A 21,390-nucleotide genomic window follows, 5' to 3' on the forward strand; every position below is an offset into this window, starting at 1 on the left:
GAAATAGCCCCATGCGCAGCTCCTCTAGCTTGGAACAGTCTGCAAAATGAATGGAAAATTAGCAATTTGGTTCCACTGCATGTTTTTAAAGCTCGGATAGATGCTAGACAATCTGATACTGTTGGTACTTGTCAATGTCGATAGCTATGTAAATGTGGTCCTGTAACTTTGCTGTATGATGTCCTGTATTGTTTTCTGTTGTTTTCTGTCTTCATGTGGAACCTACTTGCTGCAGGTCTCCCTTGAAAAAGAGATCAATGATCTCAATGGGATTCACCTGGTTAAATAAAGGTTTGAAATTAAATAAATAATCAGTGAATCAACAAAAGTAGTTAATATATAAATAAACAAATAAATAAAATCAGTTTTAATTCAATAAAATAATTTTCCTAAATCAACACGATAATACACAATTTATTATTTACTTTTTAAATCACATCATTTATAAAATAAATACAACACTTATATGTAAAAAATAAATACAATTTTTTTATGAAATGTGTAAATCTGACAAATATTTTTTAATCAATCAAATTTGTTTTAAATTGAATTATTTTGTTTTGTTTTTCAAATCAACATTTTAATATATTACATTTGTTTTATGAATGAATGAACTCATTGATGTCGGGTTCAGGAGTCATTTTGCTGACTCATGTTAACGGAGAGGAGACGCCATCTTTATCTTTCTCTGATATCAGTATTAGGATGCAGCACCAGAGACCTGGACCTGGACCTGGAGCTGGACCTGAAGCTGAAGCTGGACCTGGACCTGGACCCAGCTGTGTGTCCATGAAGAGTGGCTGGTCTATGGATCACCCTATTGTCTTTAAATCTGGACTTCCTGCAGAGAGAAGGTATGAAATTGAAAACTGGACTATCTTCTGACTCTCAGACTCAGAAAGTGGTCCCACTGCGCGACGTTTAAAATGTGAGCTTGATCATAAGTCCAATAAAAAGAAGAGCACAAAGATGAATTCTTCTTTATTTGTATCAGGATCCAGAGACCTGGACCTGGACCTGGACCTGGACCCAGCTGTGTGTCCATGAAGAGTGACTTTTCTATGGAGTCTCCTCCTTACTTTAAAGCTGGACAAAGTGCTGATGAAAGGTAAGCATTTCAAACTGGACTCTGTTACTATCTGACTCTCTTTGGAGAAGAGTAAACCCTGCTCCAACGTACCTCTCTTGAGTTGGTTTCTAATGACTTCTATTTATATTATGAATCATATAATGAGCAAAGACAGATGACTCTCCCAAATTAAGACCTTAATCATGGATTGTTTTAGACGACCCCCCCCCTTCTGTTTGACGGCAGGCAGCGAGCTGTTAATGGCATGAAGGGCGGCGTGAGGTGTCTGGTGGTTTTATTACTCTGTTCTTTATCAGTCTCAGGATCCAGCAGCAGAGACCTGGACCTGGACCTGGACCTGGACCTGGACCCCGCTGTGAGTCCATGAAGAGTGACTTTTCTATGCAGTCTCCTATGAACTTTAAAGCTGGACAAAGTGCTGATGAAAGGTAAGAATTTCAAACTGGACTCTGTTACTATCTGACTCTCTTTGGAGAAGGCACCACAGATTGGTTGAGATCAGGCTCCAGATAATAATGGGGCTTTCTGTTCCTCGCACCATCAGCTGCTGGGAGGCTTCTGATGGTCGGACGCTTTCAGGCCTCAGTAATGTTGGTGTTTTTAGAACCCCCCCCCCCTCCACCTGCTGAGCCACAGTTACCCTGTTATTCTGTCTTCATCTCAGAACACCTTCAGTCAGCTGTGTGCAGATTAGACTCTTTAAATGTTCTGGATGTTTTCTCCACAGAGTTCTGCAGGAGTTCTCCGAGGTTCCCAGTGATCAGTCTGCCCCGAAGCATCACACTGACCTGGACTCCATATTTATGGTGTGTACAAATATACATTTACTATGAACTACAGATGATCTACCATTCAGGTCCTGACAGTGTCCATGCTGCTCTGTTTAGACCAGCAGGCCTTCAGACGGACAGATGATCACATGTTGTCTTCTTTAAATTAACTGTTGCTGCGTCGGTGGACCTGTATTAATCTCTGACTATTAATCAGACCTACTGATTGACCTATCAGAAGCTATTGAGTCTATGCAAGTTTACCACCAGGCTCAGATTCACCTCTGAAAGGTCTTACCTCTACTAACTTCTGGAGAACCAGGTTCAATTAACTGCTGTTACAACCCGGCTCTTGGGCTGCAACAAAAAGCTGGGAGGCGAGACGTGGGGTCTGAAAGTATAATAATCCTTTATTTAGTGGACATCAAAAAGACAGCCGCGACGATCACACGGGGAGTGTGCGAGAGGAATGAGAGCGAGCCCACACGAATCCGGTTGGGCTCTCCTCTTGTAGGCTTCAGACAGGTGCAGCTCGTCAGACACTGGATCCTGCAATCACACACACACACACACACACACACACACACACACACACACACACACACACACACACACACACACACACACACACACACACACACACACACACACACACACACACACACACAGCCGACGGCACCCCTCGTGGTGTGGAGGGGTCGTCACACTCCCCCCCCGTAAAGAAAGGAGTTCCACTAGGAACACCGTCGACCCAGGCTACCCAACGGGACCCTCTTCACACCACAGTGAACATCCGTTAACGCAACGCATTTATTTTACTTTTTGTAAAAACCAGCCAACGAACCTTCCCCTGCCCACTCAGCAACTCCAGCACCTGAAGAAGCAATTTAAGAGGGACAGAGTAGACATAGAAGACCACAGAAACAGCACAGTACCGTCAGGCAAACCCCCAAAAACTAGGAGCTCTTCTTCTACGCTTCGGTGTGGACAGGAGACAATTTTGGTCAGTCCCTTGACCCAGCACATCGAAAGGCCCGGAATGTTTCTCCAGAAACGGCAAACTAGCCCTTGGCACCAAAACCAGGACATGGCCTCCAGGACTAAACGAGCGCTGCTCAGTTCTTCGTTCATATCGATGTTTCATTCCTACCTGGGCAGACGACAACTTCTCTTTGGCCATCCCCCCAGCTGAATACCCCCTATGCCGGACCCCGTTTACATGGTCTATGTGAATACGAAGGGGTTCCGATGGCGTGACAGCGTCAGCGATTAAACGTTCAAAAGGCTATACACTCGGAGGGATGGGACACAGTGGAGCAGATTTCTCACCCCGATTTGGCTTACCTTTCGTTTGACATGTGTGACATGATTTAATATACCGAGACACATCCCTCTTTCAACAAGGCCAAAAGAAATACCGTAACACGTAATTATATGTCTTACGGACACCCAGATGTCCCGATTATTATGTGCTTTCTTGAGGACCTCCTCACGAAATGTTACAGGAACCACAATCTGAAAGACTGGCTCACCAATGAAGCCTTTCCCATGTGACAACCATTTTCTGACCAGCAGCTCCCATTGCAGCAGACAACCACCGGTGGAGCCATTTCCATCCCCGGTGGAGAGAACCGCCTCAAAGAACGGACTGAGGGAGACATCAGCTTTCTGCTCTATCACCAATTCACTGCGGGATACAGACAACAATGAGTCAGGAACAACCACAGAATCTATCTCACTCACCTCTTCACCCTGCTCAGACTCCCTCTTTGCACGGCTCACAGCCCGTGTCACAGCGCAAGCCACAAACACTCCAGGGGAGCACTTAGCATTTTCCTCTGGGTTAACAGTCACAGTGGGTGAAGATGACACTATAGGTGCGTTCACACCAAAAAGCCCCAGGAACTAAAGTAGTTCAAATTAGTTCATCTGACCCGCTTTTCAGTCCCTGCTAGAGAGCAGGGACTGTCGTGGGAGAAAATAGTTCGTACGTCTGATTGGCTGTGCGGAATGCAAACCACGCCCGTTTGACTCTGATTTTTTTTTGGAAGCGGCCATTGTATTTGCTCGCTTCGGCCAGTGCACCCGAAGAGATTACTTTTGTGAAAGCAGTTATTATAGCAACACTAAATAAATCATCGGAGCGGTGGAGTGATGAGGATGTGTCGGCGCTTCTGGCGATTTACTCGGAGGACGCGAAGCGCCGCATTCAGAAGCTTCTACTGAATGCAGTTTCCGTGGCTCAGCAAAGTTAGCAGACCTGGCAAAGTCATGTCGGGACGACTACGAAGGTAAAAATAAAATACATGCACTGCACTGTTTTAATCTGCACAATACTGGTCTTAGATGTACTTTTATTTGCTCAGTAGATCGAGCTAGCCATGCTAGAACTTGCTATCATAGGTCCAAGCTGGCTAATAACATCTAGCTAGCTAGCTATTCTCAGCCGTCCCCGCTATGAACACGTTTTGACTTGTGAATAAGTGTGCAATGTTCTGTAATTTGCTTCACTAACTCATGGCACTAATCGTGTGTTTCAGGCGAGGTGTTTCTCTCTGGATTAGAAACTAGTTTTCCCCTCCGGGATAAAACGATAATATAACGTTAGCAATTAGCATGCTAGCTGGACATAATGCTACCTCTAACAATACAACCCAGTCTCACGGCATTTCGTGTTATTAGTCACGAAATTAATTTAATCTATTGATTCGTGTTCACCAACACGATTTTCACCTTTTTTTCGTGTCACACAGAACGATTTTAAAAGCAATGTATTTCTATTGGTAGTATGTTTTGTGCCTGCAACACGTCTTTTTGTCCGGTCGGGTCTTGGAAGACCAGAAGCTGTGTGGTTCATAAAAACATGTTCTTACTCAATATCTTACCCTAAGCCTAACCCTATCCCTTTTATTTTAAATTGTATAATGTGTGAGTTTTTTTGCCGTCAGTGAGGAAAAGAAATGGCTCAGAGCCTCAGAATACTGACATCTGTATTTTATGTCATCTCTTTTTCCTTCTAATTTGTTATTATTTGGTGCAGGCACGAAACATACTACCAATAGAAATACATTGCTTCTAAAATCGTTCTGTGTCAGAATACTGAAATCTGTATTTTTTTAAATGTCTTTTTCCTTCTAATTTGTTATTATTTACATTGCTTTTAAAATCGTTCTGTGTGACATGAAAAAAAGGGCGAAATCGTGTTGGTGAACACGAATCAATAGATTAATTTCGTGACTATAACACAAAATGCCGTGAGACTGTGTTGAACAATACATTGTAGTTGCTATAATTTCAAGTCATTTGCAACATTCATTCTACATGTTAATGGTAAAAGCTTAAACAGTTGATTACCTGCATGCCACAAAGACTGATGTTCTAATATTTTTGCACATTTAAGTAGAAATGTAATTTAAATTCTATTTATTTTTCCTTTTTTTTATTGATTGTTATAATTGTACTCAGCCATGTTATGTTAGATGTCAATCCACTTACACTGTAACTACTCTGGCCTTGAAAGAAGGTTACACATCTAACTGATGTCCACTAATCCCTATAAAACAAAGTTCAAGCATACATTAAGCACAAAACAATAAATAAGGGCACTTTGATATTTATTTTTTATTTGATATTATTTGATCCTATCTTATCTTCTACTTTACACCTGCATTTTGTACACTGTCCCTGCCTGCACCATGTCCAATGTTGGACAATGTTGTCTCGTTGTTGCGATTAAACTGATCTTGTATCTTGCTTATTTCACCTTAGGAAAGCGGGCACGCGATGACAGCTTCCTTGACACCATCATGGCGATGGACCGCCGTGCCATGGTCAGCAAGGAGAATGAGGACCTGCGTGCGAAGGAGATGCACGACGAACGGCTGCTGCATTCACACAAGGCCCAGGAATCGAGGTGGAGCAACAAAATACCTTTCAGGCTGGGCTTCTGGCAGTGCTAAGCGAGCTGATTAAATCCAACAGGCCTTCAATACAAAAATTAAGAAAGACTTGTCGTTGATAAACTGTACAATGACTTGTTGGGAGGCGTGTGGTGCAGTGGTCTGGTGCGTTCGTGTTCGGATCAGGGGAGCACAGGTTCAAACCCCACTGCAGTCAGGATGTCGTTGTGTCCCTGGGCAAGACACTTCACCCCAAATTGCCTATACCTGGGACAGTTCATTTTGTATTATTGTGATTATATATTTGACACTGTTATTAATACTGACACTTCACTTTGCACTAAGGTGTGTGTGCTGCTGAGCCTACCTATTGTTATTATATATATATATATATGTTTTGATACTACTGACACTTTATTTGATATTGAAAATGTTAACTTCTATTTACATGCATACGACACACCTGGGACAGCGTGATGCTGTTATTGATATTGTCTTGAGTGTGCAATAAAAGAGAACCTGCATGGCGATTAAACAGAGCCTGTATCTTACATTTTTCATTACATTTCATGTAACTAAGCTTGCTTATTTCTCCTCTGACACTTTATCTTTACAGTGACCTGTGTAGCATCCTATACATCACATGTAAGTGATTATTCTGATACCATCATGTTTCATCCGTTATAAACTGGCGAAGCTTTATTTATTGTGGCTTTCAAAAAGATAATTTCATTGTATTTCAAAATGGCGTCCAACTCAAACACTATTTATTTATAGAAAGAAATGGTTAAGTTTGTTATTACCAGTGTTGTGAGTTCAATATTTTTAATTAATTATAGTAAGGGAACATCTTAGGAGTTAATGTAGTGAGTTTCAGAGCAGTGTAATAATTATTTGACCTAAAACTAAATGTTTTTATGAACATGACATGGGGATTTGCTAACTTTTGATTTCCCCCATTTTACACGACACAAATGGAGGCCACTATGGGCCACAACTAACACGTCGGTTTCTGTAGGGTTCATGGCAGACGGATGCAGTTGCTCTCAGGAGGATATATAATAAAGGTGTGTTAGCTGCTGAGCCTATTTAGTGTGCATACGACACACCTGGCACAGTTTATTAATTTCACACGTAGCGTAGCGCGTGCATGTCGTCATCCAATCCTTTTGTCAATCCTTCTTAACCGCCTTCGCTTCCGAATCAGCATTGCTATTGCATTTGACTGGTCGACGATCTGTATTTGTGTTTGCTTAAATAACTCAGACGAAGCTCATGTCTGAGGTCGGAATGTAAACAGACGCCTCATTTACAGCAGGTGGGCACGGGAGTTTTTTTTTCTTCTTTTTCTCTCGGTTTTTTGGCGGATTGCAACTTTAAGGTGCATACCGCCACCTACTGTACTCGCCGTGAAGTTGTTTGCGGCCTGCCAGTAAACCCAAAGCAGAAGAAGAAGAAGTGACGTCAGCGGTTTATTTGCCTAATCCACCCCCAGGAACTCATTTTGGTGTGAACGCGATCTGCTTTAGTTCATCAGAACTAAAAGAGCTCTCATGAACTAAAGTTCTCATGAACTATTGTGGGAAAAGTACTTGGTGTGAACGCGCCTTATGGTAGGCGGTGGACCCTCAGCCCACACACGGCTGCCAGCCAGGCCGTTACCCAGGATAACATCCACACCTTCAATCGGCATTACAGGACGGACCCCCATGGCGACCTCACCCTGCACCAAACCAGAGTTAAGCACAACAGAATGCAGAGGAACAGGCACAACACTCATTCCAATACCTCGCATTAGGACAAAGTCCCCAGTTCTAGATTTGTCAGAAAACGGTAGCACAGAGCTCAGAATGTATGAATCAAACGCTGCCGTGTCTCTCAAAATGTTTACCGGCACGCTGATGTCACTTCCCACCAATGACACGTATCCGGTTGACAAAAATGCAGAAAACCCTGGTTCCTTCAACCCGCATGGCTCGCTAACCTGCTGACAGGGAGAGATGACAGGTAATGGTACCACAGACACAGCACAAGCAGCAGAGTTAAACTGGCCCCCATTATTCCCCCTTCTGGCATTAGCTTTTGGACAGTCAGCTTTCCAATGCCCTCTCCCCATGCAGAAATTACAGATTTCCGATGGGTCAACCCGTGGCTGACCTCGCATCGCACGTTCAGCATTACCCAAGTGTGCATGATCTTCCTCCTGGACCCTGAAGTCTCGACCGCCCCTGTGTATCAGCACGTAGTCATCAGCCAGTACAGCGGCCTCTGCAGCAGTCTTCACCTTGCGCTCGCTGATGTACACTGCAATGTGACTGGATACAGAATTTTTTAATTGTTCCAAAACAATCATATCGCATAATGCTGCATAATAACTCACATTTAGGGCATTGCACCATCTGCTAAAAAAGAGTACCAGATCTCTGGCAAACTCAACATGTGTCTGTCTGCTAGACATCTCCCAAGACCGGAACCTCTGGCGATATGCCTCAGGGACTAACTCGTAAGCCTTCAACACAGCAGTTTTAACAGTTAAATATACCTTGCTCTCTGCCACCGTTAGAGCAGAATAAGCTTCCTTGGCCTTACCTGTTAGCACACACTGTAGCAATAAGGTACTATCAACATCCGAACACTCTCTGCTCTCAGCCACATGCTCAAATAGGGAGAGGCACAACCCGCAGATTACCGGCAACGTCAAACGGAATATTACCTATACCAGAGAAATCGAAGGCACGGCTGGGCCCTCCAGCAGTTAAATTCAACCTCCGCTCCTCTAACTCAAGCTTTTTAATTTCTACCTCTCCCCTCATTTTTTCACTGCCAGTTTCTCCATTTCTGTCTGCAACAGCAACAATTATTTTCTCTGTTCAAAAGTCAGGCCTGCATCACGGCAGCCAGACATATGGTCACTGTCTCTGCTAGGATCAACAGTAAACTTTCCCCCTTTGAAAGCACCTAACTCAAACAGATTTGCTTTCACAATCCCTCTTGTGTTTTCCTTCATTCTTTTATCCCCAACATCCAAGTGAAAATGTTCAGCAACACAGATCAGCTGCTCACGTGAGAAACCCTCCAGCAGCTCCTCTGAAGGCACTCAAACAAAATCCTCTACACTCTCCATCGTGACAACACTGCGTGGCACACTCACGCTACTTACACAGCCTACACGCCACCGCGGCCCGTCCCTCTAACTGCCTCACAGAAACTAGCTAAACTCCCCCCTAGTCTTCAGGTGCTAATTACGGCGGGTATTTATGCACTTAACACCGTAAGCTCGGCGAAGCGACCAGAAAACTCCAAACTCCACCTGCAGCCTCCGCATACTCCCGATGGTGCAGCTCGTCAGACAGGTGCAGCTCATCAGACACTGGATCCTGCAATCACACACACACACACACACACACACACACACACACACACACACACACACACACACACACACACACACACACACACACACACACACACACACACACAGCCAACGGCCGACGGCACCCCTCGTGGTGTGGACGGGTCGTCACAGAAGGCAGACGACTAAATCTGTTTAAGAGATCCCAGAGGATTCTGTAGTGAGGTGTGGCCCTGCCTAAGTGTGAGTGTGGCAGTCGTGCAATCCAAGAGGATGATGATTATAGAAAAAAGAGGATATCAAAATTCGAGTCGGGTGTTATTTTTTCAATAATGTCCGCCTTGCTGCACATTATCCCTAACACAGTGATCACCAAACAGTCGATCGCGACCGACGTGTGGTGAGGGTAGATCGCGCAAGTAACAAAAGAAAGAAAAGTAAAAAAAAAATAATAATGTTTTTTTCTTTAATAAAGTTTTGAGATTTAAGCCTATCATCCACCACCCGTTAAAAGGTTCCACTTGATTGACGTATCTTTGAGACATTCCTTGTCGCTCCTGAAAAGAATAGACTTATTTCAAGTGATGCTGCATATTTTTGAACTCACTGCATTACATTACATGTCACTTGTTAGACGCTTTTATCCAAAGCGACTTATATACATTCAGTACTGTGGACAATCCCCACAGGAGCAATTTGGGGTGAAGTGTCTCAGGGACACAACGACATGCTGACTGCAGTGGGGTTCGAACCTGCTATCACCTGATTCGAAGTCCAGCACACTGAGCCACAGCCTCCCACTGCACTCATGGTAGATACCAACTACAATAAAATGAACATATTTTACCGTTATTATATTGTAATACACGTTTCAAAATTATGCCGAAGTAACAACATACTGATACCGGTTAGTAAAAACCATGAATTAATGCTTTGACAAGTCTGCAGACAGACGGCAGGCGAAAAACCTTTTAAAATGCGTGTTTTCTGAATGGAGATCGGATCCATCAGGCTAAGCTAACGTTGTATATGCTCCGTCCACATTCACAACATCATACAGACACAGATGAAACAGCGACTGTATTCACAATGACACAGACAGTCTGTGGTTTGTACTTGTTTAACTTTGGTCCAGTTTCTGGACAGATATGAGGAGCTGTGAGCTCTGAGTGCTAACAGCTAACGGCTGATGTTTTGGTTTTCTGATTCAACGTCAGTGACAGCAGAATGAGATCCTCACCGCTGATTGGCGCCATTCGCATCGCGTCCGGTGTGAACGCACCAATGGTCTATGCACGGATAAAGAATGTTGTTAGAATTTTGAATTTGTAAGAATTGTGTTAAAAATAACTAGTTTTAATGTTAATGTGAAATGTTGCACTTGCATGAAGCTTCAGTGGATAAACCTCACAGTTAAAATGGCACTTTGTTATCTGCTCACTGCAAGATGTTGTTTTTTTCTTTGTTGTTGTCAACAAAATAATTTACTCATTCATTCAAACAAATGGAAAATAAGCTACATACATTTATATTTAGGATTGTAATGAAGGAATGAATGAAACTTAAAATGATATATGATGTAAATATATATATTTATCCTTTTTGACCTGTTTGTTATGTTGTGTTCTTGGTTTAATCAAATTGGAAGTTGCACCAAATGATTTGATGTACTTCAGATGCAACTAGAGAATGCAATTCCTGAAGAAATTGCTAGTGGGAATGCTTTATGCTGAAAAGCTGACGCTAAACGGCTATGCTGAAATGTAATGTGTAAGAAGAAAGTGAAGAATTTAGATTGAAATGATACATGAACACTGGGGGCTTGAATGTGTGATGAGAGAAGAAAAGAAAGTAAAAAGGCTTGGAAAAGCAGCAGAATATTTGAACTGCAAACTTTTGAACTAACTTGATGGCGAATGATCTGTCGCCATGCCAACGGCATTTGATGACATCCCATAATAGGCTTAGATGCGTTGATGGCTGCATCGTTACCAAACCTGTGAAGTTTTTGGCCGTTTGGAGCATTTTCACTGAAGTTATGAGAAAACCGTGTTTCATGGCGGGCATTGTGTTGCCATGGCAACGGCATTTGAAGAAATCTCAAAACTGTCCCGTAGATGTCTTCACGGCTGGACTGTTAGCACACATGTGAAGTTTGAGCACTTATAGCGTTATATAGAGTATATATATATAGAGTTATAGCGACACCGTGTTTTATGGCGAGGGATGCATTTCCATGGAAACGGCATATGGTGAGATGTCAGATTTGACGTAGAGCTGTTGAGGCATGGAGAGGTGATATACAGTTGAATATTGTGGGACGACCGGACCGTGTCCATTGGAGCTACAGCGACATCGTGTTTTATGGCGAGGGATGCGTTTCCATGGAAACGGCATATGATGACACCCCATAATTGACGTAGAGCAGGACCATTAACCATTATCTGAAGTCTGCTGCTCTGAGCATGTCAGTTGGAGTTATGACATCATCGTGTTCCATGACACAGGTGTTTATATTTGAGCTAACGACGTGTCCAGAGATCAAAGGTTTCCATGGTGATGTTCAGTAATCAGTGAGAGGAGAGCATTTTCATTGTTCTGAATGAGAGATAAACCTCTTACATGTGAACGTTTTGTTGAAGAACCGTAACAGATATCGGTGAAATTTCAAAGCGTGAAGCATGTCAAGGAACTTGAGCATCTGAAGTGTACTTTTTGTGTACTTTCGGGTTAATAATGTGGCCTTTTTGGCAGATTAACTAAAGGTGTGCGGCTGCTGTGGTGGGCAAAGATGACGCTGAACTTACAATGGGGTTTAATGGAGACATGTTGAAAGTTTTTGTCACTTCATGCCCTCAAGAGGCATTTTGTTTAATTATTTTGCTTAATTTTTTTATATTTTTCAAGCTACGAGATGTTTTCCTATGTTTCTCATGAAATATTATGTCTCAGGAATGTAGGGTTTGGGAATTATGGCAGGTTTAAAAAAGAAATATGAAGGCGAATTTCAAGCTGTCCTCCACTCTAGCTTTGAGATCACACACCTTAACGAGCTGCTCAATACACACTATTGTTAAAATCTGAAGAAGGCCTCTTTACTAAGGTCTGAACAATGTTTAATATCTCTAAAAGTATGAATCAGATTTAAAAGTTGTGTTACACGAATAATGTCAGAAAGATGTGTAACATTTTAAAGTTGGAATGAGGTTTCTAAGTGAAAGTATGAAGGAGCAGTTAGCAGTTGAAGTCGCATGAAGATTGTTCAAGTCTGAAGATTTTCTCCATTGACTTCAATGTTAAAAATGTGATGAATTATGGGATGTATCTCTGGAATTATGAAAGTTATGAATGAGAAAAGTAATAGCCATCGATTCCCGACCGAGCTGAACGTTTTGATGTTTGAACGGAGTTTCTGCGATGTGGAATGTGGGAGGAGAAGAGGGACAAAATAACCCGGCGGAATAATAATAAGTATAAAGAATGTGTGCGTAGAAGAACAAGTAGTTGGAATGCTGTATCAGCTTTCCAACTAAATCAGTGAGTGGGTCCTGCAGACACACTGAGACTCTGAACATTTAAGTGTGGCTGTATAGTTTGAATCAGCTCCTCAGAGGACACACTGATGCAGACGTGTGCAGCATATTAACAGCAGAGTTTGTAAACTTCTCCATGTTCCTCCATCTCCTCTCCATCATGTTAAATGTGTTAAACCCTCTTACCGCTCTGCAGACGCTCAGCCAGCTCCTCCTGCTTCATGCTCCTCAGGAAGTGCAGTGTGATGTTCTGAAATGCCTCTCTGCTGCTCCTCCTCTGCTCTTCATCCTCACCATCCAACACCTCCTCGCAAAATAACCCGGCGGAATAATAAAGAATTTTGTGCGTCGAATAACAGATAGTGGGAATGCTGTATCAGCATTCCCACTATATTAGCCGACATAAAAGGCCTCAGATTGGAAGTACTGTCTGGGCTGTCTTTTTCACTCAATTCTGCAATAGGTAGATCTCGCCTTTCACCAAGGCCGAGGTCGGGGATCTTGGGCTTAAAAAGGTTGGTGACCACTGCCCTAACATAATAACTTTAGTTTTAACGTTATTCATCTGATCAATCTGTTCCAGCTGCTGGAGGAGAACATCGTGACTTTTGTGAAGAACGAGCTGAAGAAGATCCAAAAGGCTCTGAGTTCAGATTACCCAGAAGGCTTAGAGAGTCAGAGGGAGGAAGAGGAGGTGTTGGACGGTGAGGATGAAGAGCAGAGGAGGAGCAGCAGAGAGGCATTTCAGAACATCACACTGCACTTCCTGAGGAGCATGAAGCAGGAGGAGCTGGCTGAGCGTCTGCAGAGCGGTAAGAGGGTTTAACACATTTAACATGATGGAGAGGAGATGGAGGAACATGGAGAAGTTTACAAACTCTGCTGTTAATATGCTGCACACGTCTGCATCAGTGTGTCCTCTGAGGAGCTGATTCAAACTATACAGCCACACTTAAATGTTCAGAGTCTCAGTGTGTCTGCAGGACCCACTCACTGATTCCACTTGTTGTTTGTTCATTCAGGAACTCCTGCTGCAGTGTGCAGTAAACTCAAATCCACCCTGAAGGAGAGGTTCCAGTGTGTGTTTGAGGGCATCGCTAAAGCAGGAAACCAAACCCTTCTGAACCAGATCTACACAGAGCTCTACATCACAGAGGGGGGGTCTGCAGAGGTCAACAAGGAACATGAGGTCAGACAGATTGAAACAGCATCCAGGAAACCAGACAGACCAGAAACAACCATCAGACAAGAAGACCTCTTTAAAGCCTCACCTGGAAGAGATGCACCAATCAGAGCAGTGATGACAAAGGGCGTGGCTGGCATTGGGAAAACAGTCTTAACACAGAAGTTCACTCTGGACTGGGCTGAAGGCAAAGCCCACCAGGACATCCAGTTCATATTTCCATTCACCTTCAGAGAGCTGAATGTGGTGAGAGAGAACAAGTACAGCTTGGTGGAACTTGTTCATCACTTCTTCTCTGAAACCAGAGACGCAGGAATCTGCAGGTTTGATCAGTTCCCGGTCGTGTTCATCTTTGACGGTCTGGATGAGTGTCGACTTCCTCTGGACTTCCTCAACACTGAGATCCTGACTGACGTCACAGAGTCCACCTCAGTGGATGTGCTGCTGACGAACCTCATCAGGGGGAAGCTGCTTCCCTCTGCTCGCCTCTGGATAACCACACGACCTGCAGCAGCCAATCAGATCCCTCCTGAGTGTGTGGACATGGTGACAGAGGTCCGAGGGTTCACTGACCCACAGAAGGAGGAGTACTTCAGGAAGAGATTCAGAGATCAGAAGCAGGCCGGCACCATCATCTCCCACATCAAGACCTCCCGAAGCCTCCACATCATGTGCCACATCCCAGTCTTCTGCTGGATCTCTGCTTCAGTTCTGGAGGAGATGTTGAAAACCAGAGAAGGAGGAGAGCTGCCCAAGACCCTCACTGAGATGTACATCCACTTCCTGGTGGTTCAGTCCAAAGTGAAGAACATCAAGTATGATGGAGGAGCTGAAACAGATCCACACTGGAGTCCAAAGAGCAGGAAGATGATGGAGTCTCTAGGAAAACTGGCTTTTGAGCAGCTGCTGAAAGGCAACCTGATCTTCTATGAGTCCGACCTGACAGAGTGTGGCATCGATATCACAGAAGCCTCAGTGTACTCAGGAGTGTTCACACAGGTCTTTAGAGAGGAGAGAGGACTGTACCAGGACAAGGTGTTCTGCTTCGTCCATCTGAGCGTTCAGGAGTTTCTGGCTGCTCTTCATGTCCATCTGACCTTCATCAACTCTGGAGTCAACCTGCTGAAAGAAGAACCAACAACCTCCCAGCAGTATGAAGATGAACCTGATCTAACACATCTCTACCGGAGTGCTGTGGACCAGGCCTTACAGAGTCCAAACGGACACCTGGACTTGTTCCTCCGCTTCCTCCTGGGTCTTTCTCTGCAGACCAATCAGAAACTCCTACGAGGCCTGATGACACAGACAGGAAGTGACTCAGAGACTGAAGAGGAAACAGTCCAGTACATCAAGAAGAAGATTGATGAGGATCTGTCTCCAGAGAGAAGCATCAACCTGTTCCACTGTCTGAATGAACTGAATGATCGTTCTCTAGTGAAGGAGATCCAACAGACCCTGAGTTCAGGACGTCTCTCTGAAGAGAATCTCTCTCCTGCTCAGTGGTCAGCTCTGGTCTTCATCTTACTGTCATCAGAAGAAGATCTGGATGTGTTTGACCTGCAGAAATACTCTGCTTCAGAGGAAGCTCTTCTGAGGCTGCTGCCAGTGGTCAAAGCCTCAAACAAAGCTCTGTACGTGAACACATAACTATCCAGATGAAATGTAGTTTTATTTATTCAGCAACAAATAACAGTTTGTAAATATTTTCTTCTGTATTACTGATTCCTCTTCAGACTGAGTGGCTGCAACCTGTCAGAGAGAAGCTGTGAAGCTCTGTCCTCAGTCCTCAGCTCCCAGTCCTCTAGTCTGAGAGAGCTGGACCTGAGTAACAACGACCTGCAGGATTCAGGAGTGAAGCTGCTGTCTGCTGGACTGGAAAGTCCACACTGTGAATTGGAGACTCTCAGGTTAGTGAAAAACTGTTTAACAATGTTGACCCTCTGAACACCTAATTACTTCATATATTAACTATTGGATGGACCTTTAATTTAATTATTTTAGTGTTTGTACATTGTCAGAGAGAAGCTGTGAAGCTCTGTCATCAGCTCCTATTCCTGAGAGAACTGGACCTAAGGTCAAATATTGAGGCTTTCTTATCATCCAGCATTAAATGTGGCAGCAATGTTATCCTGAAGTTGTTTGCTAATGTAGTAACTTTGATCATATTAGTCTGTATTTAAACTTGTTTGTGGTCCAAAGAATATAATACATACGTTGGGGTTGTAATGTCGGTTCAACTAATTGTCCATTCAATCGCATTAGTTAAAATGGTGACTGTAAAAAGCATCTTTAGCTATTATGCTGCATTCACACCGGACGCGATGCGATGTTTGGGGGCGGCGCGATTACATGTAAAGTCAATGCAGAGATTCAGACAGACGCGAATTTGCTCCGACAGTGCGCATGAAGCGGTTGAAGGGGGCCGCGGCAAACGCTCGAGTTCAATTGTTTTAACTCAAGCATGAAATTCGCGGTAGCCAATCAGCGGTGAGGATCTCAGCCTGCTGTCACCAGTGTTGTAGTCAAGTCACCAATTCACGAGTCCAAGTCACTCTCGAGTCACCACTCTTCGAGTCCGAGTCCAAGTCCGAGTCACCCAAGGAGTGTCCGAGTCGAGTCCGAGTCATCATTACCTGTGTTGGAGTCCGAGTCCAAGTCCGAGTCACCCAAGGAGTGTCCGAGTCGAGTCCGAGTCCGAGTCATCATTACCTGTGTTCGAGTCCGAGTCCAAGTCCGAGTCACCCAAGGAGTGTCCGAGTCGAGTCCGAGTCATCATTACCTGTGTTCGAGTCCAAGTCCAAGTCCAAGTCACCTAAGGAGTGTCCAAGTCAAGTCCGAGTCACAAGTCTTCATGTATTAATCTTCGTGGATATATGTGTTGAAATGTAGCTGCTCCTCTACATTGCTTTTATCCTGTCATGTTATACTAATCTGTCTATTGAACTGCTGTGAAGCCAGTTTGCCTACAATTCTTGTAATAGGTGCTTTACAAATATAAAGCTTATTACTAATATTATTATTATTATTATATATATAAATAAAATATGTTTAAAATGAGTTACCTTTTAGAGAAGTGATTATATTTGTATGCCAATATTTTCCTATGGTAAAGTTTTCGTTTTGCACTTTTATTTTGATAGTAATAAGATCGGGACTCTTATTTTGAAGGAACTTTTACCGGTTAAAACGGTTTACTGATAAAGATTTAGCCCCAGAAAGCACATGGCTACTTAGCATGCAAAATGACGTCATTCTGCATGTTAAGTAGCCATGTGCTTTTGTGTTATCGGCTGAATCTTTATGTATTGATTAGATCATGATGATAGTGTTCAAGACAGCCTATATGTCTGAACTCGATGTTTAGAGTAATGTGTTACGGAGCCTTCTCTTCAATATTGTTTCCACATAGAGCATTTTGCGCTGCTCTTTTCCAATGTGGAAGCAGAATGTGTGAAAGCATACAGCACGATGCGGGGTGTGTCTCTCGACATCTTTAGACTGGAATAGCGGGGCCCAGTACGTGAACTCGCCTCGCAGCCGGTGCACACGCCAGGATAGAGGACATCAGACTCCATAGAAAACTTGCTCGAGTCCGAGTCCGAGTCCAAGTCATCGTGCGCGAGAATTCACGAGTCCAAGTCCGAGTCGCGTCAATCAGTGCGCGAGTCCGAGTCGAGTCACGAGTCCCGAAAATCGGCACTCGAGTCCGAGTCCAGGACTCGAGTACTCCATCTCTGGCTGTCACCAGTGTTGTAGTCAAGTCACCAATTCACGAGTCCAAGTCACTCTCGAGTCACCACTCTTCGAGTCCGAGTCCAAGTCCGAGTCACCAAGGGAGAGTCGTAGTCGAGTCCGAGTCCAAGTCCGAGTCACCCAAGGAGTGTCCGAGTCGAGTCCGAGTCCGAGTCATCATTACCTGTGTTCGAGTCCGAGTCCAAGTCCAAGTCACCTAAGGAGAGTCCGAGTCGAGTCCGAGTCATCATTACCTGTGTTCGAGTCCGAGTCCAAGTCCGAGTCACCTAAGAAGAGTCCAAGTCAAGTCCGAGTCACAAGTCTTCATGTATTAATCTTCGTGGATATATGTGTTGAAATGTAGCTGCTCCTCTACATTGCTTTTATCCTGTCATGTTATACTAATCTGTCTATTGAACTGCTGTGAAGCCAGTTTGGCTACAATTCTTGTAATAGGTGCTATACAAATATAAAGCTTATTACTAATATTAATATTATTATTATTATTATTATTATTATATATAAATAAACTATGTTTAAAATGAGTTACCTTTTAGAGAAGTGATTATATATGTAATCCAATATTTTCCTATGGTAAAGTTTTCGTTTTGCACTTTTATTTTGATAGTAATAAGATCGGGACTCTTATTTTGAAGGAACTTTTACCGGTTAAATCGGTTTACTGATAAAGATTTAGCCCCAGAAAGCACATGGCTACTTAGCATGCAAAATGACGTCATTCTGCATGTTAAGTAGCCATGTGCTTTCGTGTTATCGGCTGAATCTTTATGTATTGATTAGATCACGTTACTCTGATGATAGTGTTCAAGACAGCCTATATGTCTGAACTCGATGTTTAGAGTAATGTGTTACGGAGCCTTCTCTTCAATATTGTTTCCACATAGAGCATTTTGCGCTGCTCTTTTCCAATGTCGAAGCAGAATGTGTGAAAGCATACAGCACGATGCGGGGTGTGTCTCTAGACATCTTTAGACTGGAATAGCGGGGCCCAGTACGTGAACTCGCCTCGCAGCCGGTGAACACGCCAGGATAGAGGACATCAGACTCCATAGAAAACTTGCTCGAGTCCGAGTCCGAGTCCAAGTCGGAGCGTCAATGTACAAGTCGAGTCCGAGTCATCGTGGGGGGAAATATGCACGAGTCCGAGTCCGAGTCCAAGTCAGCGTACGCGATAATTCACGAGTCCGAGTCCGAGTCCAAGTCATCGTGTGCGAGAATTCACGAGTCCAAGTCCGAGTCGCGTCAATCAGTGCGCGAGTCCGAGTCGAGTCACGAGTCCCGAAAATCGGCACTCGAGTCCGAGTCCAGGACTCGAGTACTCCACCTCTGGCTGTCACTGACATAGAACCACACAACCAAAAAATCAGCCGTTAGCTGTTAGCACACAGAGCTCACAGCTCCTCATATCTGTTCAGAAACTGGACAAAAGTTAAACAAGTACAAACCACAGACTGCCTGTGTCATGGTGAATACAGTCGCTGCTTTATTTATGTCTGTAGGCCGTTGTTGTGAGTTTGTACGGAGCATATACAATGTTAGCTTAGCCTGATCGATCCGATCTCCATTCAGAAAACAAGCATTTTAAAAGGTTTTTCGCCTGCCGTCTGTCTGCAGACTTGTCAAAGCATTAATTCATGGTTTTTACTAACCGGTATCAGTATGTTGTTACTTCGGCATCATTTTGAAACGTGTATTACAATTAAATCATGGTACAATATGTTCATTTTGTTGTAGTTGTAGCCCCCAAGCCAGCGCGTCTTGTTTGAATAATGCGAGTAAACACAGCTGGCAGCCGCGGTGAAACTCGAGCGTTTAGAGCGATGCAATAAGAGCGAAGCGAATATTCGCATCGTGTCCGGTGTGAACGCAGCATTAGGCTATAGAAATGTTACTGCAGATCTGCAGATCTGATGATACCACTACAGAGTTGGTCATCAATATTTGGTTGAAGGTTTTCTGCTACAAAAGACGATGATGATCCACATCATTCTCAAATGTGTTTGTTAGAGAAATCAACAAAGTCCTTTTAGAAACACCACTCAGGTCAAAACAGGCCGGCTGTTCCTACCTTTCCCACCCTCCAGATATCTCTGTGTCTTCTGAACATTAAAGTGTGTGTGTGTGTGTGTGTGTGTGTGTGTGTGTGTGTGTGTGTGTGTGTGTGTGTGTGTGTGTGTGTGTGTGTGTGTGTGTGTGTGTGTGTGTGTGTGTGTGTGTGTGTGTGTGTGTGTGTGTGTGTGTGTGTGTGTGTGTGTGTGTGTTCAGTCTGTCAGGCTGTATGGTCACAGAGGAAGGCTGTGTTTCTCTGGCTTCAGCTCTGAGCTCCAACCCCTCCCAACTGAGAGAGCTGGACCTGAGCTACAATCATCCAGGAGACTCAGGAGAGAAGCTGCTGTCTGCTGGACTGGAGGATCCACTCTGGAGACTGGAGACACTCAGGTACAGACAGACAGACACTCAGGTACAGACAGACAGACACTCAGGTACAGACAGGCAGACAGACAGACAGACAGTGTAATGGTGGATTTGAGTGAAGGTGTATGAAGTTGATTCTGACTGTGTTTCTTCCTGCAGGATGGACCATGGTGGACTGCAGTGGTTGAAACCTGGTCTGAGGAAGTGTGAGTGTGTTTTCAGTTTGATTCCTCAGAGCTGCACAGGTTACACTGCACAAGAGATCCACAAACACAACAAAGTGAACACAGAACCAACAGAACCAACAGAACCAACAGATAGCTCACTTCTTCTTTTCACTGTTATAGGTATATATATTCTCATATATTTAGGGATTCAAATGTATTATTTTTTTAGTTTTGTATAATTAGATTTTTTTTAACAGGATGAGTGAGGGGAGACTTACATTACATTCAAGATTTTTATGACACCAAGAAATTAATTTGCAACAAAATTTGACTTAAAAGAAATAGTACCAATTAATAAATTAATACTGCATCCCCACTCATTTCTTCAAAACTAACAAACACTGACCAGTTTTGTAATATCAGTTTCTTATAGATTAATGATGCATACATTGTTTGCCATCCAGTTGGGTATTTTATTTTCTGGGTATTTTTGGAAAAGGCAGACTATTGGTGAAAAATGAATTTTATATTTGCATGTTTTTGACAGCCAATTTTGGATATCATCCCAAGTTTTTTTAATTTTATAACATTTCCAAAAGGCATGTATGAGGGAGTCGCTCTCAGTACAATATTTTAGACATTTATCAGAAGAACTGCTATCAAATGTATGTATTTTCTCCCTCCTATAATACATTCTTGTCATTAGTTTATATTGAGTTAATCGTAGATTTTAGTTTGCAGTCATTTTATATGTAAGTTGTAAGCATTCCTTCCATTTTAGTTTAGCGTCTTCTACGTCCAGGTCTTTGTTCCACTTAGTGTAAATGTAGTAATCCCCGTTGTCCTGAGCACTGATACAGATATTATATACCAGATTAATGTTCTCTTTTTAATGTTTGCTTTTTGAATTCCCCTTCAGTTGAAACTCTGTTTTTAACGTCCACATTTCCTGTGAACCAATTTTTAAACTGCAAATTTTTAAAAGCTTGGGTGTCTCTTCGTCCATATTAACTCTTTACTTCCTGAAATGAAAGTATTGAGCTTTCCTTTACAAAATCTGATCATTGAACATTCCTCAATGTGTCCTCGTCAGCCAGTGTGACTGGGACTTCTGAAGAGTTGTTGATGGGTTATTCCAGAGTGCTTTATGTTTAGGGGATTCTATTTCCTGACCTGCTATCTCTTTTTATTTATTTCCACGCAGACGATGAACTATTTATTACAAAAT

At 43.3% G+C, this 21,390-nt stretch overlaps 1 protein-coding gene across 5 annotated transcripts in view; it reads left to right on the top strand.

Moving 5' to 3' along the window:
• Positions 1–755: 755 nt before the first annotated feature.
• LOC117489250 (protein NLRC3-like) overlaps positions 756–21,390 on the top strand; it is a 91,244-nt gene continuing 70,609 nt past the window's right edge. For all 5 annotated transcript variants that reach the window (XR_004556594.1, XM_034138451.1, XM_034138450.1 and 2 more), the window contains exons 1-3: positions 756–854; positions 995–1,108; positions 1,387–1,518. Coding sequence is in view for 4 of the 5 variants with exons in the window: in XM_034138451.1 (XP_033994342.1) it covers positions 790–854; positions 995–1,108; positions 1,387–1,518 (311 nt within the window). In the remaining variant the exon portion in view is untranslated. The remainder of the gene's footprint in view (positions 855–994; positions 1,109–1,386; positions 1,519–21,390) is intronic.

This window comes from Trematomus bernacchii, unplaced genomic scaffold (assembly GCF_902827165.1).
Source record: "Trematomus bernacchii unplaced genomic scaffold, fTreBer1.1, whole genome shotgun sequence".
Classification (NCBI taxonomy): domain Eukaryota; kingdom Metazoa; phylum Chordata; class Actinopteri; order Perciformes; family Nototheniidae; genus Trematomus; species Trematomus bernacchii.